We start from the raw sequence: 27,153 nt of genomic DNA, 5'->3' as shown, positions 1-27,153 counted from the left end.
AAAGTGTCAGACTTGACACCAAATTAGCAACGCCCTTCACAAAAGACTGCAGCTGGCAGACTACTAATCGAAACACTAACAGGACTTAGAGTTACTTTCTTTGGGGGACTCCTGAGCAGACTTGAAACACCACCCACTCACCAAAGGGTGAGTATGATGGTATTGTGGGTTTTTTTGGTGTAGAAAGATGTACTTTATCTCACCTTGTACCATATTCACACAGCTCAATCTGATGTTGGTAGAGAGGAAATGTGTTACTAATTCAATATGGAGAATTACACCATTGTATAGGTTCATTTCTGATTGGGTTCTTCTCAGGCCCGGTCTTTGGGCAAGGTGAGCGAGGCGGTTGCCTATGGCCCCACGCATTCAGGATCCCACACTGCCCAGTTCCCAGCACTGCCCACGCAGCTGCTCACTCACTGCTCTGACTGGGAACCGCATGGCCATATGACTCAGGGCCCCACGCTGCCCACCTCCCAGCACCACGTACCCGGCTGCTCACTCACTGCCCTAACTGGGAGGTGCGCAGCCCAGCCATGCTACTTTGGGTCCCACAAACTCTTTGGCCGCACCTGGCTCTTCTTCCATACGTAGAAGCAACAGATAGCAATTGCTCTTCAAAGACTGACTGAATATGGCTGTATTTTGTGGGTAAAAGTGCACAGTGTTCTTTCTTAAAATATTTTGTCCATTCAACAATGGACACAATGTTGAATTTCATAGTAGCTGCTACTTTTCCATTTCCCAAGATAAGACAATATTTATATTTTATTACTTTGAATATTCCCTAACGGGGAGCTCCAGAAATACTGAGGGATGAACCATCATCTAGTTTTATACGGCAAAACTGGAACATTTTAAGGGCAACCAACTACTAATATATTTTCCCGTATTATTGAAGTTGTGTAAATAACTTCATTTTATCACTTTTTCTCTTTCCCTAATAATATATAAAGTTGCAGACAAAATGACAATGGACCTGAGTTTTCACTACATGTTAAACAAGGAGTGTTTATTAAGGACCTAAAAAAATGTTCAAGTAACTTTTTCCTTCATTATATTTTATCTTCATCCATCTGTGCACCAGAGCCTAGCTAGGATTAGAAGTACAGAGGACAACATAATATAGAAAGGCGGCTGGCTCATTCTCTTGGAGTCTGTTCCAAGAGTGACAAGGAAATCCAATTAAAAATCTTCTTTTGTGATATTACCAAATTGGTTTTGAATTTTGAATAGGATAATCACCAAATTTGGCTTATCTAAACAAACTGAGTCAAACTTTTAAACATTTCAAGTATATATAAAGTCAATTAAAACTGAAAATGCAGTTTTGCATGAGAATATTATTTACATTCCCATTTGAGGTATGTATATGAAAAATATTATAGTGTTGCCATGATTCTTTTCCTAAAAATTCTTAATTAAAATCCCTTTTTGTCACTGACAATCTTACCTAGGATAGATTATAGGGATTCCAGAGAATATTTTGTTTCTTCAATGTGCACCGTTTGACTCTGAATTATTCCCTTTTATATCTGTTTTATGTTCATTGGAAAATCAATCATTAATCACCAATGTAAACTGGACTACTAGGACCTGAAGGGGCCTGGAGAGGTCTGTCAAGTCCAGTTCCCAGCCCTCATGGTAGGACCCACAATCATCAGATCATCCCTGATAGATGTTTATATAACCTGCTCTTAAATATCTCCAATGACGGAGATTCCACAACCTCCCTAGGCAATTTATTCCAGTGTTTAATCACCCTGACAGTTACAAAGTTTTTCTAATGTCCAGCCTAAACTTCAATTTAAGCCCATTACCTCTTGTCCTATCATCAGAGGCTAAAGAGAAAAGTTTTTAACCCTCCTAAATCTCCTAAATCTCTGTTTATTATTCAGTTTCCCTAATCTCTGTTTACCCATTGTAAATTCCTTTGGGAATAATTGTTCCATGAATGCTGGGGAAATTACCCACCTTATGGGTGCCACCATTATTAACAACAATTGAATACCATGTCTCTGCAAGAGCAAAAATGTGTCTGATTTTAAAGAAGCTCCAGATGTTTTTACACATGTACAGATGAATTGTTCCAATATTTTTTATGCTGACTCCCAGTTTTTGTACCTCTTTATTTAGAGTACTGCATCAGTAAGCAATCGGAGTTGTGGTAACCACTCATAAGTCTCCAATTTTGGGGGATCATGGGAAGATCAACCTGGGACAATATGTCAGAGGGCTGAGGACTTGCATAAAATAGGAAAACAAATTCAGAACAGAACAATAGAAGCTGTACCAAGCAGCTGCCCCAGGCAGAAAGTTTTAAAATTATTTACTTCAGACTTTGACCTTCTATATTATTCTTGAAAGTAGGGAGGAAAGGAGGAATTTGTGGGTGTGAAACTCCCTTTGTGACTATGTACAAATTTTCTAATAATTCATTGGATGAAAGGATAGACTAATAGCACAATGTGGTTATATGGTCACTTGGGAAGCTAGCATAAGCATTCTGGTAATTATTACATTGCTTATTTATGGTGTAATTCCTTATATTAATATATTTAGTTGTTCACAATGTAATAGAATTAACTGAAATCAATGAAGATACTCCCGGAAAAAAAAGTAGTGCCAGGACATTTTTTCAGGCACAAGCTGCTAAATCAGAATCAATCTCTGTGGTGGGAGGACAATGAATCCCTTCAGATATTACATCGCTGAAAAAAAAGATTGCAGAACTAGATTAAGGCCTACAAAAGTGACACAATCATCATAGAATAACCTCATTTCCTTTTCAAATGGTGTATGTTTGAGGGCACAATGTTCAAGTGATCACATACAATGGACACCTATTTCCAGGAAGATACAAATCCTGTTGCACTGTTACATTTGGTAACAATAATATTAAAGTGTTATTATTAAAAGAGTGAAACCAGCTGAAAGGTTTACGTACTTCTTTAACATGAAGAAAATCTTTTGCTTCAAATGAGATGGCCATGCCTGGAACTGGGACGTCATCATCATGTCCTGCACTATAGCCGACATTTGTCCGGACTGCAAATGCAACAGGTTTTGTCTGCAAGGCAAAAAGTAAACAGATTTTGAAAAATTTCTCTCTCGTACCTATCGAGTCAGATATAGATATACTGATATATACTTCCTGGAAGTCTTGCATCAAGTTACCTACCTAACATTCTTCTAATTAACATAGCAAACCTGTATGCCATAAAACTTGCCACATGCCACATCCCTATGGTGAGAAAAACACCTCAGCAGCCTGACACTGACATTTAATTTCAGAAATGGGAACTACACAAAAATGAAGAGGTTAGTTAAACAGAAATTAAAAGGTACAGTGACAAAAATAAAATCCCTGCATGCTTCATGGAGACTTTTCAAAAACACTATAATAGAGGCCCAACTTAAATGTATACCCTAAATTAAAAAACAATAAGAGAACCAAAAAACTTCCACCGTGGCTTAACAACAAAGTAAAAGAAGAAATAAAAAGGCATCATTAAAAAGTGGAAGTCAAATCCTAGTGAGGAAAATAGAAAGGAGCATAAACTCTGTCAAATTAAGTGTAAAAATATAATAAGAAAAGCCAAAAAGGAGTTTAAAGAACAGCTAGCCAAAAACTTAAAAAACATTTTGCTATTAGTTTTTAAGTACATCAGAAGCAGGAAGCCTGCTTAACAACCTATGGGGCCACTGGACAATCGAGATGCTAAAGGAGCTCTCAAAGACAATAAGATTATTGCGGAGGAACTAAATGAATTCTTTGCTTCGGTCTTCACAGCTCAGAATATGAAGGAGATTTCCAAACTTGAGCCAAATTACTCTACCTTTAACATTTCTATCCCAAATCTGAGTCATTCTTTTTAGGTGACAAATCTGAGGAATTGTCCCAGACTGAGGTGTCATTAGAAAAGGTTTCAAAACAAATTGATAAAGTTAACAGAAACAAGTCACCAGGACCAGATGGCATTCACCCAAGAGTTCTGAAAGAACTCAAATGTGAAATTGTGGAACTATTAACTGTGGTTTATAACATATCCTTTAAATCAGCTTTTGTACCTAATGACTGGAAGATGGCTAATGTGACACCAACATATAAAAAAGGGCTCTACAGGTGATCCTGGCAATAACAGACCGGTAAGACTAACATCAGTACCGGGCAAATAAGTTGAAACTATAGCAAAGAAAAAAACTGTCAGACACATAGATGAACATAATTTCTTGGGGAAAGTTAACATTGTTTCTATAAAGGGAAATCATGCTTTATTAATCTACTAGAGTTCTTTGAGGGGGTCAACAGACATGTGGACAAGGGAGATCCAGGGGACATGGTGTACTTAGATTTCCAGAAAGCTTTTGACAAGGTTCCTCACCAAAGGCTCTTAAGTAAAGTAAGTTGTCATGGGTTAAGAGGGAAGGTTCTCTCATAGACTGATAACTGGTTAAAAGACCGGAAATAAATTATAGGTTTTCTGTACTGGGACCAATCCTACTCAACCTATTTATAAATGATCTGGAGAAAGGGGGTAAATAGTGAGGTGGCAAAATTTGCAGATGATACTAAACTTCTCAAGATAGTTAAAACTAAAGCAGACTGTTAAGACCTTAAAAAAGATCACACCAAACTAAGTGATTGGGCAACAAAATGGCAAATGAAATTTAATGTTGATAAATGTAAAGTAATGCACACTGGAAAAAATAATCCCAACTATACATACAATGTGATGGGACTAATTTAGCTATAACTACGCAAGTAATCTTGGAGTCATTGTGGATTGTTCTCTGAAAACATCCACTCAGTGTGCAGCGGCAGTCAAAAAAGCAAACAGAATGTTAGGAATCATTAAAAAAGTTGTAGTCACCTCATCTCAAAAAAGATATATTGGTATTGGAAATGGTTCAGAGAAGGGCAACAAAAATAATTAGGAACGTGAGCCATCTGAACAAAGATTACAGAAACTGAAATTTTTCAGCTTAGAAAAGAGAAGACTGGGGTGGCGGGTGGGAATGATAGACATCTAGAAAATCATGCCTGGTGTGGAAAAAGGGAACAAGGAAAAATTATTTACTTGTTCCCATAACGTAAGAACTAGGGGTCACCAAATGAAATTAATAGGTAGCAAGTTTAAAACAAATATAAATAAGTTTTTCTTTACACAGCGCAGTCATCCTATAGAACTCCTTTCCAGAGGATGTGGTGAAGGCTAGGACTTTAACAGGGTTCAAAAAAGAGCTAGATAGGTTCATGGAGGTTAGGTCCATCAGTGGCTACTAGACAGGATGCGTAGGAAGGGTGACAAGAGAGGGATCACTTGATGATTCTCTGTTCTGTTCACTCCCTCTGGGGCATCTGGCAATGGCCACTGTTGGAAGACAGGAATACTGGTCTAGCTGTAAATGGTCTCACCCAGTATGGCCGTTGTTATGTTCTTATGTATAACTTCTAAATTATAAGCCCTGTTTTATTCTATAATTGTTCACAATGTGAAGATAACATGTATATTCTAACTAGTTCACTAGAAAAATAGTGGACAGTTTCAAAGCAACAGAATCATCATATATATAGTAGCCCAGTGTCTGAGTCTGTAATGCCGAAATGCTGGCTGTTCCCTCGGGGGGGGGGGGCATTGTTGCCTGAAATGCTAGCTGTTCCCTCTGGGGGGGCGCTGTTGCCTGAAATGCTGGCTGTTCCCTCTGGGGGGGCGTTGTTGCCTGAAATGCTAGCTGTTCCCTCTGGGGGGGCGTTGTTGCCTGAAATGCTAGCTGTTCCCTCTCGGGGGGCGCTGTTGCCTGAAATGCTGGCTGTTCCCTCTGGTGGCCCGTGCTGCATGGGGAGTGTGGGGCCCAATGGACGCTTGCGCCACTTGCTCCTTCGCGGCAGCCCAGCTGAGCGGTGCAGAAGTCAGCCGAGTGCCACGGTGGGAGGCGAAGGGGGGCAGGGCGGTGATGTGCAGCATGACAGCGGCTCCAGGCTCCACCCCCTGGCCATGAACGTCACCACCCCGCCCCCCTACGCCTCCTGCGGTGGCGCTCCGCTGACTTCTGCGCTGCTCAGCCAGGCCGCCGTGTGGGAGCAAGCGGCGCAAGCGATCGTTTGGGCTCCGCATCCCCCATGCAGCACGGGGAGTGCATAGTCCAAACGGCCATTTGGAGTCCGCGGTCCCCCGAGTGAGAGGCAGGAGGGGGAGGAGAAGTGAAAGAGAGAGACGGAGAGAGGCAGGAGGCAGAGGAGAGCTGAGAGAGAGAGAGGGGAAGGCAGTAGGAGGAGGAGAGAGAGAGACACGGAGCGAGAGACCGGAGGGTCAGGAGAGAAGACCGACATGGAGGAGAGACTTGAAAATCCTGTCTTATGACGGATTAATTGGCTAGTTAGTAATGTTCATGTACAAATATAATTTAAAGGCATACATTTTCAAAAATGACTTGTGTTTTTGGGCATCCAGAAACTGAAGCACCCGAAGTAGCTAGTTGCTACTGAAATCCTAGGTCAGATTGTCCATTTACAGCTTTGTCAGGTACAACATTTCCTAAAAAGCACACCATCACAGTATTACACATAAAACTAGATGATGCCAAGACTTTTCCATCTGTTAAATAGTCTAGCAATCTTCTCCTGGTGTTTAAAAGATGTTTCCTACACTGAAAAGTACTTGTATAAAAAATCGCACTCTGAAGTTCCATGTTTATTTCATTACAAATGCTCCCTGTCATATTTTCTCATTTTATGAATGAAAGGATGTATTTTTAGCCAATAGCACTGCAGACTCAACGTTCATCTCAAAGTTCATTCTAGTTAATGTATGAATACCATTTAATATCAACCAGTAAAAGATTCTAAAGTGCAATTCTGCCCTAATTTAAAAGAGGGTTGCAAATTTTATCATGGTTAGAAGCTGACTGTAACTAGAACTCTCTCATACTGTGTAGGCTTTGCAGTGAGAAATGGAGAAAATACTAGAGAAAGCTTATTCTGAAGTCAACAGGTCTGCAATCTGTGTGTGATGCGTATATATATTATAATGCACTAAACTATTTTGAAATGAAATGTTCTTAAATATACATAGAGGGTTTGATTCTACCAAGTCTACGGTACAGGATCAAAGAGGCAATCTGTTGAATAAGAAGGTGCCATCTTTCCTAGTCACTTCTCAGAGAAAAATCATATTCCAAATGTAGTGGTACACTAAGAATAAGTGATAAAATATAATAAGCCATTATTAAAGAATAATTAAATAGAAGAAAGCCCATGTAACTGCACCATTAAAGTTAGTGTTCTCTGAAAAAGAGAAATTAAAATGTTTCCCAGCTGATTACGAGAGCACCCACCGCTAAATTTTGTTTCTCTATTGGTGGTGTACATTCTATATGCCCCAGTGAACATAAAATGTATTTCGCACACGGATGGAAAAAAAATCCCCAGATGGATAGAGAAGATTAGAGGAAACATTGATTAAGGTACACATTTTAAAAATCCAAATGATGAAAGTAAAAAATACGTATTCTCAAAGCAATTTTAAAGCAAACATTGTCCAGACAGAAGAATCTCACTTGCTCACATTAATTATGGAGACACTCAACAGAGTATAGACTTTCCCAATTTTGGAAGTAAATGAATAAACAACATATACAATCGAAGAAATGGCATAATAAAATAATTGGTTTATTTAATTTTACATGTGCAGCTTACTTTTGATAATTTTTGATAACACACAGTTACTAATAAATATTCTGCAGACTGCTGTGATATTCATTGAGTAATAATTGTAGATTTAATATAATTTCTCCAAAATCTAAGTTTTAATTTAAAATGTGGAGGAAAAAAAGAGCTAGATCCTTGAGGTTGGGTCAAGCTATACTTATTACAAGACCCAGGATGGTTATGCATGGATCCCTGACCAAAACGGAGCCCTAACCGGATCCTGACATAATTTAGAACAGAAAATTTGCCACCTAAAGCAGTCCTCTAGGGCCTGTTCTGCTGGCTCAGAAGTCTTGTAGTGCAGAGTGCTTTGGACTCCAGCTCCAGCTGCCCCAGGCCATACTTTTGCCTCTCCCCCTAGAAATTCCCCTTATATCAGAGGAGTCCCCTGATAGCTCTCTGTTCCCTTAGTGCTGCAGATCTGCCTCAAATTTCCTAGTCCCTATGGTTGCTTAAATAGTTTCAACGTGTGAACTGGAGATAACTGATACCCTATCCATCTTAATAGAGTATTAACACATCTGTGTGACTATATCAAAATCAGCATTAACTATCTTACTGCTGATTGCTTTAGCAGAAGTGTCAAGTTAACATGTTTATGGTATGGACAGCACTGAATTTGGAGACAGAAATTGGGGTGTGCTACAGCAAGTAGCTAATTGCCGTGAAGTGTTGCTAGGGTGATGGATGAACAATTCAGTACTCTTTATCCCAAGTATAAAAATACCAACATCTCTGCCCAAAAAAGAGAATGGAAAAAAGGCAAAGTATCCTACCACCACAGAAAAAGCATCAGCTACCTCAAACCAAAGTCACCTGATATAGGATTTACTATAAAAATAATGAAACAATAACAGGTATAAATATGATTCTGTGGTGTTTGGATTGGAAAGGGAGGTGGGCCATGAGGGGGAGAAGAGTCTCTGCTGCTTATTTTAAGACTAATGTGCTACACAGGCTGTGGGGTACATGATGTTTTGCAAGAATAACGGAGTCTCAGTAATATAATGTCTCACTGCAGGACTTACCTATGATATCCTTGCTGAGAAGTGGAGTAACACAAATGTTTCTTTCTCAGACAATTATTGGTTTGCACATCAGCAAAGTAGCAATTATTGGGACTGTTCTTATGTAGTATTTTCAATTATTTATTCTGTTAAATGCAATAGGTAGCTCAGTTACTGTGGAAACTTTATTTCAGGTCTTGTACATTTAAGATTTCAGTCCTGCTGTTGAAATAATGTAAATTTTAAAAACTTATTTCCAAAGAAAAAATGGCACCTTTATCTGATTTTAAAGTAGCAGCAAAAGCACAACTGATCTAAATGTGCAATCTGGATTGAGCTTTACACTGGGAAGGGTGAAACTCGGAGCTTCCTTCTTGGGGGAGAGGGAATTGGAGGAATGGGAAGAGTGTCAGGATTGTTTCTGTAATTGGGCTTGAACAGGAGTTCCACTGGAGGAAATATGAGAAGGAGACTTACGGGATGGTGTTTAAATCAACGTGCAATGTAATGACATAATAGGATTTAATAATATAATAGTAGTTAAAGTGAGATAATGAGATTGAGTAATCAAAACAAAATCTGTGCACAATGGGAGTCAAAGAAATGTTTCTGCTGTATTCCTTCTGATGCTACCTCTGAAATAACTAGGAAAATAGCAGTAGCTGGCTAGATGTGCAAAGCAATTGGAAGGCTGAAATTGCTACCATTTAAATATGTTCATACTTACCCTGGCCAGGAAAATGAAAACTATAGGGATGCTTGAATAGATACTATTCAATGCAGTTAAGGGTTATGATACCTGACCCTTAGTCATGTCTTGACACATTTTTTCCCCCGAACATCGTAAAGTAGCTATAAATCATAGATGACTTTGCTGTATGCCAAGCTTTAAGTTTTAAAAATCATCTATTTCAGTCATCTGAGTGAAGACAGTGAATGATTATTAGAACATAATCCTCATACTAATCATTATCATGAGGCTATAACACAAACCCATGTGAGGTATGTTGAAAATACAGTTAAGACAACACAGCCAATCGGCATGTACTCATATTAATTGTGAAACTAACTTACATATCTTTGGAATAAGGATGTTAAAATGGGGGTTTTAAATAATTGAGTAGTCAATAGAATTTTGATCAACTACTCAATTAGTTGATAGGCAGTCCGGCTCAAACCCTGCTGCGGCTCTGCAATTTAAAAGGCAGTAGGATCCAGGCTGTCTGGCAGTGGAGACAGAAGCCTCTTTGGGGCTGTGGCAGCAGAGCCGGGGTCCAGTGGGAAATTGGGATCTCCAGCAGACAGGGGCTGCTTCACTGCAGCAGTCTCTGTGTGTAGGATATCCCAGATTCCCGCTATGACCCCCTGTGCACAGGAGCTGCTGCAGCGAAGCAGCCCCTGTCTGCTAGAGATCCCAATTTCCCACTGGACCCCAGCTCTGCTGCCACAGCCCCAACTCTTGTGGAATTACAAGTCCTCACTCTTATGGTTAAACCAGCTAGAAGGAGTGAAGGACAGGCAAACAATATTCCCTTTAACTCGATCCTCTAGGAGTTATTCATTCTTATCAGAGATTTGGAAATATTCCAACTCATTGACTTGAGATGATAAGTCCCAATGCGGGGACAAGACAGGGTAAAGAGAGTCCATTATCTTTCCCTATTGAAAAGAAAGATGTGATATTATGCATGAGTATGTGTTGAAAATAAATGGTTGCAACTTCAGGTTACACTTAATTGGTTAAAAGTTGCATTTGCTTCACTGGATTCAATATGAAAGTGAAACAAGAAGCATGTATGTGAGATCTGAAAACAGGCATGTGTTCAAAGAAGTGCACAAAAACAGTATTGAGTTCTGATCTTTTTCACTTTCATGCTCCATTTTTATAACTCAGATGACTAATTCAGAGATTCTTGTATTAATTCTTGACACCCCACCTTCTCAATCTCTCTCTCTATCTCTCTTTCTTTCTCTAGCTCTGCTTGTTTGCACTATTCTTTTGTTGACTTGAACATTCCAATAATTCTGCTAATGCAGAGGTTCTGCCCTAGCACCTGTTTTTCCCTTCCTCATTCCAATTTGACCTAAACATGCCAACTTTTAAAATGGTAGATTTGAAGAATCCAGTGTTCCTCAGTTATTCTATCACAGCTAATGATTTAAACTAAAATTTTACTTTCAACTAACGGTTTTTCAAGTCCACATGCCACAGAAAGTGCCTGACTCCTGTGAAATAACTGGAGACTAACCCAATTCACTGGTTTTTCTTTTCTTTCCTGGAATAAGTCTTAACTGCTTCAATATAGCCTATGTCCTTTCCAGTCTACAGAATGGAACCTGTAGATCTTTTGAAGGTATCTGACTCCTAAATTGACAAATACAGGAAGAGATAGCCAACAGCCTATACACATTTCTTTTCTGATGATGAACATTTTAAGAATTATTGTTCAGATGCCTTTTTTCTCTTTTTTCTTTTCTATTTACAAGCTGTGAGAAATCACAAATTAACTTGACAGTCATAAAACTATATATATAATTAAACATATCTTTCACATTCCATTGTGTATCCCTAAAGAAAAGGAATTTAAGATGTATCCTCACCACTCAAGTTTGAAACAAAACGTAAAGTGTGTCTTCTTCATAGAGATCATAAGAACATAAGAACGGCTGTACTGGGTCAGACCAAAGGTCCATATAGCCCAGTATCCTGTCTACTGACAGCAGCCAGCACCAGGTGCCCCAGAGAGGGTGGACCGAAGACAATGATCAAGCAATTTGTCTCCTGACATCCCTCTCCAGCCTCTGACAGACAGAGGCCAAGGACACCATTTTATCCCCTGGCTAATAGCCTTTTATGGACCTAATCTGCATGAAATTATCTAGCTTCTCTTTAACCTCTATTATAGTCCTAGCCTTCACAGCCTCCTCTGGCAAGGAGTTCCACAGGTTGACTACATGCTGTGTGAAGAAGAACTTTCTTTTATTAGTTTTAAACCTGCTCCCCATTAATTTCATTTGGTGTCCTCTAGTTCTTCTATTTAGGGAACTAATAATCATCTATTTCAGTAGATAACTTTTCTTTATCGGCTCTCTCCACACCACTCATGATTTTATAGACCTCTATCATATCCCCCCTCAGTCTCCTCTTTTCTAAACTGAAAAGTCCCAGTCGCTTTAACCTCTCCTCATATGGGACCCGTTCCAAACCCCTAATCATTTTAGTTGCCCTTTTCTGAACCCTTTTCAAGGCCAAAATATCTTTTTTGAGGTGAGGAGACCACATCTGTACACAGTATTCAAGATGTGAACGTAACATAGTTTTATACAGGGGCAGTAAGATATTCTGTGTCTTATTTTCTATCCCTTTCCTAATAATTCCTAGCATCCTATTTGCCTTTTTGACCGCCACTGCAGTCAACCATGTATATGATACTACTACTCTAATTATCCTCTAGATCAGGGGTGAGGAAACTCTTTTCTATCAGTGCCATTGAACCACAGAAAAAAAAATCATTCAGGGTCTACACAAAACTATAAAACAAGGCTAGGAGAACTATGTGGGTCCAAGCTTTTGGGTGGGCAGCCAATAATGGGGGGCTGACTCCTCCTACAGAGGGTATGGATGTTAGAATATAACAGATTAACTGTTTAATTGATAAGCTGATGCTTATCGGTTATTGGTCTTGAATGCACTCCGCTGGCTCCCGGGGAGGTGGCTTCATTGTGGCAGGGCAGCAAAGCCACCTGCCCAGGAGCTGGGCTGGCAGGGGCTGCCAGCCCCACTCCCAGGGAGGCTTCACAAACAAAGCTTTATGTTACAGAGTCCGCAGCGCGGGTAACCGTGTAACCACTGAGATTTTCTCCAGCTACACAGTTACCCTATTACACAATTTTAACATCCCTAGCAGAGCAGTGGGTACGATTTTATGCCCTCACTGGGAAGGAAGGTTGGGGCGGGGGGGATTGCCGGATTCTGCCCTGCCTAGAGTTCCTGCCGGAAAGTGGGTCTGGCTGCTGGTTGGATGAATTTAAGCAAGGGCCGGATTTAGCCTGTGCGCTGTAGGTTCCCTCCCCCTGCTTTAGATAGTAAAATTATATTTACAGTTTATTTATCATGGAGCTATGTACAATCATATATGCAATCAATTCAGCAATTAATTATATTCTGTAGCTATTGTAAAAAAGCCCTCACAGTAATTTTGATTGTTATAAATTATCATTATGCAAAAATATAATTACATAAAAAGCTAACTGTCCTGAATTTACAAATGGTCTCTTTATGTAGGCAATTTTTATACACCAATATCCATTTTATGGCAGAAAATAGAGAAATAACTGATTTCACTGTAGAATCCTGAGTAATAATTCATCATTAAACAACACAGCAAACAGTCTGTCATTTGTTTCTGTTAAAAATTAGTTTTACAAAGAAGTCTTATTGAACAGCCATTGTAAGAAAGGATCTGAAGTAAAGCACAGAAATATTTAGGAGCCATCAAAACCAAGTGTTGACAGAAGAGATAACACGCATGCCTGCCTTTCTGAAACATTTATTCTCTGGTACAACAATGCTCAGATGAATATCCTTCTTCATATTTAGGATCCTACCAAGTCACGACCATGGAAAATGTTTGATAGAATGTGAAATCTGATCTCTTTCCTATAAAATGTGTTCTTTTGTGTGCTTCTACCCTACACTGTAATGATTTCATGGGGAAGACCAGTATTTCTCAAATTACGGTTCCTGCCACAAAAATGAGTTGCAGGGGGATCACAATTATTTTAGAAGGGTTGAAGTATTGCTGACCTTACCTCTGCACTGTTTTCAGAGCTAAGGGAAGTACCCTACCACCAGCAGCACAGAAATAAGGGTGACAATACAATACCATACCATGCCACCTTCCTGGATGGCCAGAGTGTGGTGACTACTGACTGAGGGCCCAGCTCTGAAGGAAGAAGTACGGGAAGCAGTACAGTAGACTTCCGATAATCCGGAACCTATAGGACATAGGTGGTGCCGGATTATCAAATATGCCGGACTATCAGGAGGTACTATAAGATGGTTATATATATATGCACACTGTATACATTATATACTGTATATAAAGTGTTTCTAACCCTTTTTATTGTACATACTGAATACTGTAATGTTTTAGTTTATGTAAAGCCTTTTTTACCCTTTTTGCTCAGTTCAGCTGCTGCTGCTGTTACCTTGTGACTCATTTTTTGCCGAAGCTCACTCACTAGGCTCTTGCCATTTTGATGCTGGACTATCAGGAGTGCCGGACTATTGGAGTTTTACTGTACTATGACCCCCAACTCCTTTTAGGGTCAAGGCCCCTCCAACTTCAACACTGAAAATTTCAGATTTAAACAATGACATTTGCTATTTTTAAAATCCTATGACTGTCAAACAGACCAAAATGGAATGTGAATTTGGTGGGGGCCTATTCATATTGCAGTAGTGAAAGAGTACTCTACACTGACTCACCAATAGGAATCTGCAACAAGTTACTTCCCTGGACACACTTCTTAGCAATGCTCTAAAGATTTATTATTAAAGAGCAACATCTCATTTTTCATGAACAGGAGAAAATGACAAATAATTCCAAAGGAGATAAATACAGCAGCTAAAAATTCTCCTCAGTTTACTTCCCCAGCAAGACAGTAGCTGTGGAACTTTGAGTAGGAAATAAAGCAAAATCTGACTGCAGAAATGCATTTAACTGAATATGTAATCAAAATCCACTCATTCATTTATGAAGGTTAAACACTGATTTCTTCTTATAGATAAAACATAAGTTCCTGAATTTTACCTTTGAAAAAATAACAGAGCCATGCAGTGGGTGAAGAGTCCTGCATGGGTGATGGGTACTGCTTGGGGAGGTAAGCTCCTCAGACTGTGGATCCACCCATACGCCACCTCTGCTCCTCTTAAGTCTTGCCCCCACTCCATTCAGGTCTCATCTCCTGCCCACTCCCTCCTTTTTTCTCCTCCCCCTTTCTGCTCACCCCTTCCAAACAAATCCTTGAAACCAAATGTAGCAAATGATAAAAAAACTTTTCACTTTTTAAAGAAAATGAAGCATGTTTCCCACTGCAGATTTTCCAGAGTGGACATACACAAGGTACCTAATTAAAAGCACTGAACTTGGGAATTAAAAAAATTCAGTCACAGCGTTTTTTGATATATCCTGAAGTTTGTCAGAGATTTATTTGCAAAAACTTTGTAGGGAGGGCAAGTCAGTTGTCCTGTTGAATATAACATTAAATATTATAGAATACATGATGCAGCTTTTTTATTTTACATTTTCCTTAATCAGTGTTACTAAGCTGATTTCTAAAAGTATTCTTAGGCCTTCATAAAGTAATCATTCCAGATTGTTTCAGTGCTTTAAATATGTAGTAAAGACATTATTTAAAATTAATCAGTCACAGATAAATAGTGCTTTCATAATAAATGTCATTGCTTTTAGAAAAAGCGAACACTAATTTATTTTGTATGATCTCCATAACAATGGACATATTTATGAAATTTCACCATATGTTTATGTTAAAAATATATTGCCAAAGATTTTAGGCATAAGAAAGGATTTTATATCTTACTAGGGTACTGATTTTGTTGGAGGGTTCTCTTAAAACTAGTTAATCAAATAGTCAGAAGTAAAGGAAGGAAACTCATTTGTCTAGCTCTTTGAACGAAAGGGATGTTGTCCCTTTAAAGTCTTTCTTCAGCAGAGGGATGAAAGGAGAAAGATTTTTATAGCGGGGATGGCCAGAAAGGACAGTAAAACTTTGGAAGCAAGATTGTGTACTACAATAATTAATATTGAAATGTATATTTTAGATAGGATGGTCTTTTGAATAATTTAATTTAAAAATCCTGTGTGTGAAGATTGAAGCATTTAAGGCTAAAGCTGAATATTCAGATTGTACATCTAAAAGTTCATGCAAGGATTTTTTAGAGATGTAATTTTATAATCTTTAGCAACAAACTAATGAAATATTTAAAGCAAATTTTAAACTACGGTCCTGTAGACTTATTACAGTAACTCACAATTATTTTTGTCTGTCAATTCAGAAACTGACAGTCTACGGTCACGTGTCTGTTAGTTGGCTTTGTTACCACTTACTGGGTCTTTCACAGGTTTCATGTTATGTGAATACAGTGTACCCTGGAAGCTGTACACTGAAGCTTTTGTGGCCACTGAGGAGAGATGCATCAGCCTCTAGAACACAGAGCGGTGGCTCAATTCCCCTCTGCCCACTCAGGCACTGACTGACCGGTTATGTTGGACCTGGCTCCAGCTTTAGGAAGGCAGCATAAGGGATCTGCTAAAGGTAGGGAGGTGAGGTGGGCTTTTGAGTGGACGAGGGAATACAGTATTTGCCTGGGGAGTGCAAGGTTGGGGGGAGGGACTTGAGTCCCTCTCTCTCCCTTTCCCCACCCTGAGAGTGGCCAACACAGACTGCCCCAGGCCTGGAGCTGGCTCCTTCATTAGGAAAGTAGGGTAAGAGACCCTCTGATGGGATAATCAGCCCATTGGATTGATGGGTTACCCACAGCTAGATTTTTTTTGTTTCTATTTGTGGTACAAATTCACACATGGCTTGGTGCACATAAAAATGAATTCCGCACATGGATGGAAAAGATTATAAAGGAACATTGTCTGGCAAGATGGAAGGCTTTTCACTTTTAAATTACGAGATCCATTGTGGGGGGAGACTTTCCAGACTGCAACAGCCTGCTATGTATGGGGAGCCTGAAGGAACAGTCAGAAAGGAAAGGAAGAGAGCAGAGGTTGAGCACTAAGACCCAGGGAAGGCATTGACTCCCTTTGCCTCTTATAGCAGTGGCCTATATTCAACATTGTTTCTTTTTGAAATTCATGATACTGAGTAAAGTACAGTATATCCCATTTTTATGCATTTTTAACTCAGTAAGGTAAAAACAGTATGTCAAAATATCATGCCAAGTAACTGTCTTTCACTCTTTCTTTTAATCCATGTATAATTTAAATACACAATCTAACATTTCAGACTGTAGTCTACAATTCTAAAATTAGACAGGGTCAAAGAAGTTAAGTACTTTCTGTTCATTTTCTAAATCTCTTTGAAAATGTGACGACAGTTTAGCACTCAGTTAATCCATAGTTCAGGACAGATGCTACCAGATGTTAAATAGTTTTACATTTTATCTTTCTAAGAGAAATGCTGACATTTGACAAGGCATCTCCTTATCTCTAGAATGTGTATGTGCAAACAAAAACAAAAAAAATAATCACAGGAGGAAACACTAAAAGACAGATTTTTAAAGAAAGATCTGTGTACAAAATGGGTAAGCAATTACCATGCCAGTGGTGTTTGTGGGGGAAAAAAATTACTTAAGGGACCACTGTGATGATCTAATCGGATTACTTTGTGTAATATAGGATATAGAACTTTATAATAATGCTTACAACATTTTTTTTAGAAACAATTCCTATCTTGATTTAAAAGCGACGAGGAGTCCTGTGGCACCTTATCTTGATTTAAAAATTGTCAGTAATGGAGAAGCCACCAGGACTTTTGGCAATAATTAATTTTCCCTCACTCTTAATAATGCAGACCTTATTTCCAGTCTGAACATGTCTTGTTTCAGCTTCCAACCATTGGATCAAGCTATTCCTTGCTCTACTAGATTCAAGAACCCTTTATTAAATATCTATTCCCCATGTAGTTAGTTAGGGTACGTCTACACTGCATCCCTAGTTCGAACTAGGGATGCAAATGGAGACAACCGAAGTAGTTAATGAAGCGGGGATTTAAATATCCCGAGCTCCATTAACATGATCTCGCCGGCGCGCTAGTTCGAATCACAGCTGATTCGAACCAGGAAGTGCGCGCCGGGACGCGTTAGTTCGGACTAAAGCCCTTAGTCCGAACTAATGTTACTCCTCAAAAAATGAGGAGTAACATTAGTTCGGACTAAGGGCTTTAGTCCGAACTAACGCGTCCCGGCGCGCACTTCCTGGTTCGAATCAGCTGTGATTCGAACTAGCGCGCCGGCGAGATCATGTTAATGGAGCGCGGGATATTTAAATCCCCGCTTCATTAACTACTTCAGTTGTCTCCATTTGCATCCCTAGTTCGAACTAGGGATGCAGTGTAGACGTACCCTTCCAGACTAATCAAGTTACCCCTGAACTTGCTCTCTGTTAAGCTTAGCAGATCAAACTCTTTGAATCTATCCCAATAAGGCATGTTTGCTAATACTTTAATAAATCTTTCAACTCCTCTCTGAGCTATGGAGGCAAGTGAAAGTGGACTTTTGTCGACAAAACTATACCTGCGTCTACACTACCGCTGAGTTCTGTCGACATAACGTCGACAGAACTCAGCAGTTTTGTTGACATAACGTTGACAGAACTCAGCAGTTTTGTCGACGCTGGTAAACCTCATTTTACAAGGCATAACACCTTCTGTCGACAGAAGGTGTTATTGCCTGTAGGGTTGCATCTAGACTACAGGGTTTTGTCGACAAAGCAGCTTGCTTTGTCGACAGAACTGAATGGCTACGTCTACACTGGCCCCTTTTCCGGAAGGGGCATGTAAATTTCAGCAGTCGTTGTAGGGAAATCCGCGGGGGATTTAAATATCCCCCGCGGCATTTAAATAAAAATGTCCGCCGCTTTTTTCCGGCTTTTAAAAAAGCCGGAAAAGAGCGTCTAGACTGGCCCCGATCCTCCGGAAAAAGTGCCCTTTTCCGGAGGCTCTTATTCTTACTTTGAATAAGAGCCTCCGGAAAAGGGCACTTTTTCCGGAGGATCGGGGCCAGTCTAGACGCTCTTTTCCGGCTTTTTTAAAAGCCGGAAAAAAGCGGCGCACATTTTTATTTAAATGCCGCGGGGGATATTTAAATCCCCCGCGGATTTCCCTACGACGACTGCTGAAATTTACATGCCCCTTCCGGAAAAGGGGCCAGTGTAGACGTAGCCAATGTGTCTAGACGCTCTATGTCGACAGAAGTTTTGTCGACAGTATCTGTCGACAAAACTTCCGTCAACAAAACCCTGTAGTCTAGATGTACTCTGAAGGTCTTTCGCTTTGTCTGATCAATGCAACCGGTCCAGCTGCTGCTAGGAAGTCCATTCAGATTGCCTCATGAAGCGTGCACTGAAGGCACTCTGGGAGTGGCTACTTGGGGAGCAGTGATTTGCTGCTGCTGCAGAGCCCGGGAGACATCCCCTCCATTTCTCAGGGCTTCTGGCAAGGAGGCTGTAGGCATTGGTTTGCATAGACTCTTTTAGGGAAGATGAGCCTTCCTGATTTGTGGGCATTGAGAAAAGATACCCTATGGGATTTGTTGTTTTGTAAGCACATCACTAGCTATGTTAATTTCTTAAAGTAATATATAAGAGAAAAGTATTTCCAATAAAATATGCTATGTTAATGTCATTGACATAGTTCATTCATCACACCTTTTATTATATTTTCCCCAGGCGATGCTGGGTATTTCTTTTAGTATATAATAATAAAGACCCTCTCTTGCAACAAGTTAACTTCTTATCTGTTCTATCTTGTAGTTAGCTGGGACCTTCTGAGTACCTTTCCAACATCTGAAAAGTTCCATGTAAGCTTTAAAATTTGTCTTTCACCAATAGAAGTTCATTCAATAAAAAGATATATTTCATCCACCTTATCTCTATGATATTCTGAAACCAACACAGCTACAACAACACTGCATACCACAATGTGAAAATACAGTCACCAGTGTTGGTTTACATTCAGCTCAGGAGGCAGCAAAGATTGAAATAGCTTTAGTGACGCACACAAAGCATTCTCATACGAGCAGGGTCTGGTTTTTATTAGAATGCAATGCCATCAGTCAATACTCATCTGCAGCAGGATTTTTTTTAAATAAGTATGCAAGAAAGTGGGTCTTTCCACATCAATCAGTTGGGAAATTAAGAGAAACTATTTGAAACAGCGAATCTGAAGAATAAAAGACTCCTTTTAAAGCCTGTTTGTGCTTTCTGAAAGTATGCTTATTCTAGCAGTAAAAAAACAAAACAAAAACAAACAAAAAAAAACCAAACCAAGCCAAAACAAACCAAAACAAAACCTACCAACCCAGCAGATGAAAGTTGTCATCTGTAATAAAAATAATCTGTTGGGATTTCAAATTGACATTTCAATGTCGCAAGTGAGGACAATTTATGCTTATGAGATATGAACCAGTGAAATGCTAACTTTTTTTTCATAAAAAGGAGATTCAGACAAAAAAAGATTTATAACTATATATTTTTAGATATTTCATGGGGAGAGAAAAATGCAGAAAGAACATTAATTCAAACCACAAACATAGTTCAGGGAAACAATTATTTAAATAAAACAAGAGGGCAGAAGTTTTTCTGTGCTTATAAATGGAGATAAGATTACGAACATTTCATAAAAAATGCTACAGATTAGTGTTATTTGGATGTTTCTTAGTTTCAGTATGGGCACATCTACACAGCAGGGCAAAAGTCGAATTAAGCTACACAACTTCAGCTACGTCAATTTTGTTGTTGAAGTTGAAATAGCTTAATTCAGCTTTTTGGAGCTGTCTACACACACACACAGCAGGAGGTCGAAGGAAGAACATTCTTCCTTCAACTTCCCTTACTCCTTGTAAAATGAGGGTTATAGGAGTTGGAGTAAGAAGTCCTCCAGCTCACCATTATTTTGAAATAATGGCTTGCAGTGTAGAAATGCTCTTTGTTATTTGGGAATAATATCAGTTATTCCAAAAGAATGCTCCTGTGTAGACATGCCCTCTGATGCCTACTGGGTTTATATGTGACTCCATATTTTAAATACTTTTTCCACTATATTTTCAGCAATTAACCCCACCTGGTGTAGACAGCTGCTAGAGTCAGAAGCTCATGTTCTGACTATTTTTTAATATTTTTCTAATATGTAATACATTACCATTCTTTAACAAATAGTGATGAAATAGCACAATGGCTGAGTTCAGAAAGGCAAAACCTTTACTTGGTTAAAGTTTTACATTTTACTGCTAGATCACTCTACCACTTTGTAGATGTTATGTGTGTATATATTTGTATTTCAAAAGGCAAGTATTAAATCATCTTCTGATCCATAAATGTGGCCAGAAAATGGTAGTTCATTTGAGAGAACACTAAATTCTAAATAAGGAACAATGTGTCTACCAGTTTTTAACTGATTACATTATACAAGCTCAAATGAGACATCCTACAACCTCAGTAGTAACTATAGAATACTATTAATAATCATTAATGTATTCGTTTCTGGTAAGTGAGGTACTTCCAAAAAATGAATCAAGACATGGTCCCTCACTCAGTATTACAGACACAGCATATATGATTACACACAGACAGACAGACACAATTAAACGAACGATGAAGTTGCAAAGTCAGATATTCAAAAGTTAGGAAATACCAATATTAAGATTTTCTATGTAACCTTAATTTGCTCCCTTTTGCATATGAATTAGGATACAGTCTTTATTTACATGATCATATACATTTTTTTCTACAGGATTACTACCTCATTCAGTTGGCAGAATAAGGGTATGTCTACACTTCATTCCTTTCTTTCTAGAGGAATGCAAATGCAGACACCCAAAATTGCAAATGAAGTGGGGATTAAAATATCCCCCACTTCATTTGCATAATCATGTTATGACGCTATTCCGCAATAGAGCTATTTCTAGAGAGAAAATTGAGTTATTTTGAGATAAAACCCTTCCTTTGAAATAACCCTTACTCCTCAAAAATGAGGTGTAAAGGTTATTTTGAGGGAATGGTTTTATCTCAAAATAACTCCGTTTTCTCTCTAGAAATAGTGCTATTGCAGAATAGTGCCATAACGCAATTATGAAAATGAAGCGGGGGATATTTTAATCCCCACTTCATTTGCAATTTCAGGTGTCTGAATTTGCATTCTTCTCTCAAGAGAGGAATGAAGTATAGACATACATGAGAATACCATCCAATTAGCCATGTTTTGTTTTTATTTTAAGAGATAACACATTTTTCCAACGGTTTTCAAAGATATTTGCTGACATCAGAGGAATCATGAGATTCAGAAACCTTTGTTTCCACTCCAGATTCCAGAATGGAGAGTTCTTTAAGGAGAGTTCTTCTGCTTGTTCTCCACAACCTTGACGCCTCCATCCTTGCCAACTTGTCCCTGTCCATCCATTGTTCACTCTGGCTCCTGACTCAGTCCCATTTTCCTTGCCAACTCACTTCCAGTCTCCACCCGTATATCCAGTTTCCTTGCTCAGCCAGTCTTAGTCTCCTCTTCCTCCCCCCTCCACCTGAGTCCCAAATTTCCCACCTCCAAGCCTGTCTTCACTTGTCTTAACCTAGGGGTACTCAAACTGGAGGTCTCAACTCCCTGAGGTTATTATGTGTGAGTTACAAGTACATGTATTTCATAGCAATTGCTATTTCATGTATTATTTATATACATAATGTATATCTTTTCTGTCACAATGTAGTGTATTTATTTCAAAAACTATTGTAAATGCATAATACAGCGATCATTGTTCCTAAACACACACACACACACACACACACACACACACACTACATATATATATATATAACATTAAGATTGCAGACTCAAATATATCTATTGATATAGTGCTAGATATATTTTTAGATATTTCAATAGAGATATATCTCTAGATATAGATGTTATGTATATAAACTCCAGGGATTATAATATTGTGCATGGGAGTTTGTTATCTTGAGACTACAAAGGTAGGACTTACGCAATATCAGAGAGCATGTTATTCAGTTGTAGAGCTTCATTAAACTGCAGACCAATGAGAATACTAAGATTGTAAAATAAAGTACTTTATAATTTAAGTCAGACACACAGATAGGGCAGTGCTCTTCAGTGGCTGGGGTGATATAAATTTGACCCCCAAATTTCACTTATCCTACCCCTGGCTACCCCTCCAAGTGCAAAGGTCAAACATTACATAGAAATAAGCATGGCATTGCCACCCTCATTTTTGCAATGCTGTGCTGATGCTGGCCACCACACTGTTTCACAGCTTGGTGCCAGGTAGGCTTTCTGACTGCACAGCTCTGAAGGCAGCACTTGCCAGCAGATGCTGGACTCAGAATTGCCTTTAGAGCTGGGAGGCAGTGTAAAGTGATATTAACAAACATATAAATACCACTTTTCACAGCCAACTTAGCACTCTATTGCCACCCTTACTTCTGCTACTGCTGGAAGCGCTGAGTTTAGAGCCACCCAGATCTGAGACCGTGCTGCTAACAGCAGCAGCAATGCAGAAGTAAAGGTGGAAATGGAGCATTAATCTGTATGTTTGTTACTATCACTTTTTTCCTTACCCTATGATGGACAAAAGTTTTACTGGCACAAGTGCTAATGGAGACTTACTCAGAGTGCCACAGTTAAAGAGAAGATGGAACAAACTGTTTAGCATAAATAGTTAAGACATATTTCAAGAAAACATTCAAGGTGAAGTGGCCTGTTAATACTCCTCCAGTCATAAGGAAGAAAAAAGTGGTGGGGTAGAGGGCAGGGTGGAGCAGCTGGGAGGTTCATAGTGGCTTAAAGATTGTTGTAATAAGCCATACATATATGCCGTGTCTACACTGGCCACTTATTCCGGAAAATCAGCCACTTTTCCGGAATAACTTGCCAGCTGTCTACACTGGCCCCTTGAATTTCCGGAAAAGCACTGACGATCTACTGTAAAATTGTCAGTGTTTTTCCGGAAAAACTATGTTGCTCCCGTTCGGGCAAAAGTCCTTTTCCTGAAAACTGTTCCAGAAAAGGGCCAGTGTAGACAGCACAGTAGTGTTTTCCGCAAAAAAGCCCAGATCGCGAAAATGATGATCGGGGCTTTTTTGAGGAAAAGCGCGTCTACATTGGCACGGACACTTTTCCGGAAAAAGTGCTTTTCCGGAAAAGCATCCAGCCAATGTAGACGCACTTTTCCCAGAAATACTTATAACGGAAAACTGTTCCATTTTAAGCATTTCTGGAAAAGGGTGCCAGTGTAGACATAGCCATAGGCTTTTGCGGAAAAACTTGCCAGCTGTCTACACTGGCCGCTTGAATTTCCACAAGAATACTGACGATCTACTGTAAAATTGTTAGTGTTCTTGCAGAAATGCTATGCTGCTCCAGTTCAGGAAAAAGCCCTTTTCCGGAAATGCTTTTGCACAAAAGGGCCAGTGTAGACAGCTGAAAACTGTTTTATGCAAAAAAGCCCCGATCACGAAAATGGCGATTGGGGCTTTCTTGCGCAAAACCGCATCTAGATTGGCACGGACGCTTTTCCGCAAAAAGTGCTTTTGTGGAAAAGCGTCCATGCCAATCTAGACACTCTTTTCCGCATTTGCGGAAAATCATGCCAGTCTAGACGTAGTCAGAGTGTCTCTAATCAGTCCAAGATTTTTAATGTCTAGCAAAGTTATGAATTTAAGATTATGGGCTCATCTGAAAGTTTGTGCTTGTTTCTCTCATCAACTGAAGTTGGTCTAATAAAGCTATTACCTCACCTACCTTCTTGCTCTAATATCTTGGGGTTGACACAGCTACAACTACATGCCAATCAAACTTTAAGACTTGTTGGGAAGTGCCCACTGCTTTCTTGGTACTAAGCCTAGTCATTACTCTCACTGCTTTGCTTATCCCTGGCTCAGCAAGGAAGCTGGAAGGTTCGCAGAACCAGACTCCAGAGGAGTTCCAGGTATACCACTGCCCAGAAGGTCTAAAACCATAATAATGGCTCCTATGCTAATGTTCTCCCAGATCCATTATAGGATAGCTGGGATGAGGTCAATGGTTCCTATGTCCTGGTGAGCCTGGCTGTCTGAAAGTCCTCTGGAGAATCACAATTAAGTTTGAGTAGCCCCGAGGGTTGTCTGACTCAAGCAGGAACCAGTGAGGTCACAAGATCAAGAACTGGGGGAGGGGCGTGAACATAAAACTTACTAAAAGTCAGCTCTTTAGCCACTCTCCTCTTGACCTTAGGGTTGCCAGATGGTTTCAACAAAAATACCGGACACAAATTCTTCTTAACCTATGCCACATGCAACTGGTTCTTTCCCCTAGGTTAAACATTCAATTCTCTCATTTTTTTTAAATAGCTACTTTTCCATAAGGTAAAAATTACCTGTAAAACCTGCTGCATTTTGTCTCATGTGTGTGTCTCACTCTTGGATCCCTTGCTCCAAGCATGAGACAGAGAAGGTTTCATGCTAGCAACATGAGACTCCAGAGTGAAAATACTGAAATGATGTTTTCTTAAAGAATATGAATTACACAGTTAGTCATCCACTCAACAGATGAAGCATTAGCTAATAAGCCTCATTTTTATTACAGCCATAGCATCATTCAGGTTCACTTCCTAGATGTAGGAACTGAAGAGTATTTCCAACAGCAAGGAAAACAACAACGGTGAAACAATGGTGAAACTTTCATGAGGAGTAATGGTAGTTCGAATTAGGATCTTTAATTCGAACTACCTACTCCGTGCCGCATGTAGCCTCGGGCATGGAGATCAGACTACGGGAGATTTAAAAATGGCGGCGCCCGGGAACATGCAAATGAAGCCCTGGATATTTAAATCCCGGGCTTCATTTGCAACTCCGCTTGCCCTAATTACCCTACCTACCTTGAACTAACGAGCTAGTGTAGACGTACCCTTAGTGATTTTGTCACTAACAATCAGTGGGCCAATTTCTCTGTAGGTGGAAATGGGCGCAGCACCACAGACTTACAGCACATGTACTAGAAGAGAATTTGCATAATATAGCTATCTGTACATGAAATACAAACACATAGGTTATACACATATTTATATGTACCTATATGTATACATTCCCTTCCCCGCCGTCTAGGCCTTTGCAAGTAGGCGCTAAGCAAAGGATTAAGAGCTGACGGATAAGAATTTTTCATCAAGCTCTAAAACTATACATGTTTAAAGCATTTAAAAGAGCTGTTTTAACATTTTTATGTCTCCTCGCTGGCTCTATAATTATTATACAAAGTCCTTGGCTGCCTTCCAAGTAGCAGAGCTCCAGTCCTTTCTGAACATTTAGCAGTTGGACAATGAGATTTCAAACAGCAATTTATGCATTTATGACATAACACACGTTGCTACAATATGTTGAGTAAGGAAAGCGATGCCAAAACTGTAAATTAACAAAAGATTTAAATATAGTGTTATAAAATAATTTGAACACAGGGACAATTTGAACTGGTTGATGAAATCACAGAAATATAGGATTGGAAAGAACTTCATTTCCTTGTTCTGAGGCAAGAGTAGCTATATTTAGACCATCCCTGGCAGGTTTTCTTCTCATTTGTTATTTAAAACTTCCGATGACAGGGATTCCACAACCTCTCTTGGGGTATGTCTATACTAAGAAATTATTTTGAAATAACTAAATTTGAAATAACTCCCAAAATAACAAAATCAAAATAGTGACACCCCACTACAGAGGACCCTCAAAATTAGTCCGAGGCAGGTTCTGTTATTGTGAATGTGCTACCTCGACTTTGAGCCTCAGGAAGCACTGGAGAGTAGTTACTTCAAAATAGAAGCAGCAGAGCATCCACACTACCGCTATTTTGAAATAAGCATTATTTCCCAAGGAAAGCAGGAGTACAGATTGCAAAATACCCAGCAATGGTAGTGTGGACACTCAATTTATTATTTTGAAATAAGAGTGGTTATTTCAAAATAATTCTCTAGCATAGACCAGGCCTTGGTACCCTACTCCAGTAACTGAACTACCCCAAAACTTAGAAAGCTTTTCATAATATCTAATCTGGATCTCCTTTTCCACAGATTAACTTTGTCCTACCTTCATGGGACACCAAAAACAATTGATCTTTATAAACAGCTCTTAACATATTTGAAGACTATTTCAAGGTTCTCACTCAGTCTTCTTTTCTAAAATAAGACTGAACATATCCAGTTTTTTCTCTTTTCATCATGTCAGGTTTTTTAATTTTTTCATTTTTGTTGATCTCCTCTGGACTCTCTCTAGCTGAGGCTTCACTAAGACTAAACAGAGCAGAACAGTTACCTCCTGTGTCTCACATAAGGCATTCTAGTTAATACAGTCATGAATGACATTAGTCTTTTTCAGAATTGCATCACATTGTTGACTCATATTTAACTCATGATCTACTATAATTCCCAAATCTTTTTCTGCGGTAGTGATGTTTAATCAGTCATTTCCTGTAGTGTACTTGTGCACTTGATTTTTCATTTTTCAGTGCAGTACTTTGCACTTGTCATTATTTAATTTCAGCTTGTTGATTGCATGCCAATTCTCTAAGGGTACATCTACTCTTGCACCGTAGTTTGAACTAGGGATGCAAATGAAGGCGACCGAAATTGCTAATGAAGCGGGAATTTAA

General features: G+C 39.3%; 1 protein-coding gene and 1 long non-coding RNA gene across 4 annotated transcripts in view; one reads left to right on the top strand and one right to left on the bottom strand.

Annotated features, from left to right (window-relative positions):
* CACNB2 (calcium voltage-gated channel auxiliary subunit beta 2) overlaps positions 1 to 27,153 on the bottom strand; it is a 382,137-nt gene that overhangs the window by 71,920 nt on the left and 283,064 nt on the right. For all 3 annotated transcript variants that reach the window (XM_006119502.5, XM_075922478.2, XM_006119505.5), the window contains one exon: positions 2,951 to 3,073. In XM_006119502.5, the coding sequence (XP_006119564.2) occupies positions 2,951 to 3,073 (123 nt within the window). The remainder of the gene's footprint in view (positions 1 to 2,950; positions 3,074 to 27,153) is intronic.
* Positions 1 to 27,153, top strand: part of LOC142827355 (uncharacterized) — a 47,337-nt gene that overhangs the window by 1,258 nt on the left and 18,926 nt on the right. The gene's annotated exons all lie outside the window — the stretch shown is intronic.

Source organism: Pelodiscus sinensis, chromosome 2 (assembly GCF_052426305.1).
Source record: "Pelodiscus sinensis isolate ZL-2025 chromosome 2, ASM5242630v1, whole genome shotgun sequence".
Taxonomy (NCBI): domain Eukaryota; kingdom Metazoa; phylum Chordata; order Testudines; family Trionychidae; genus Pelodiscus; species Pelodiscus sinensis.
Note: the sequence above shows the minus strand (reverse complement) of the source record. Positions and strands in the feature narration are given on the sequence as shown.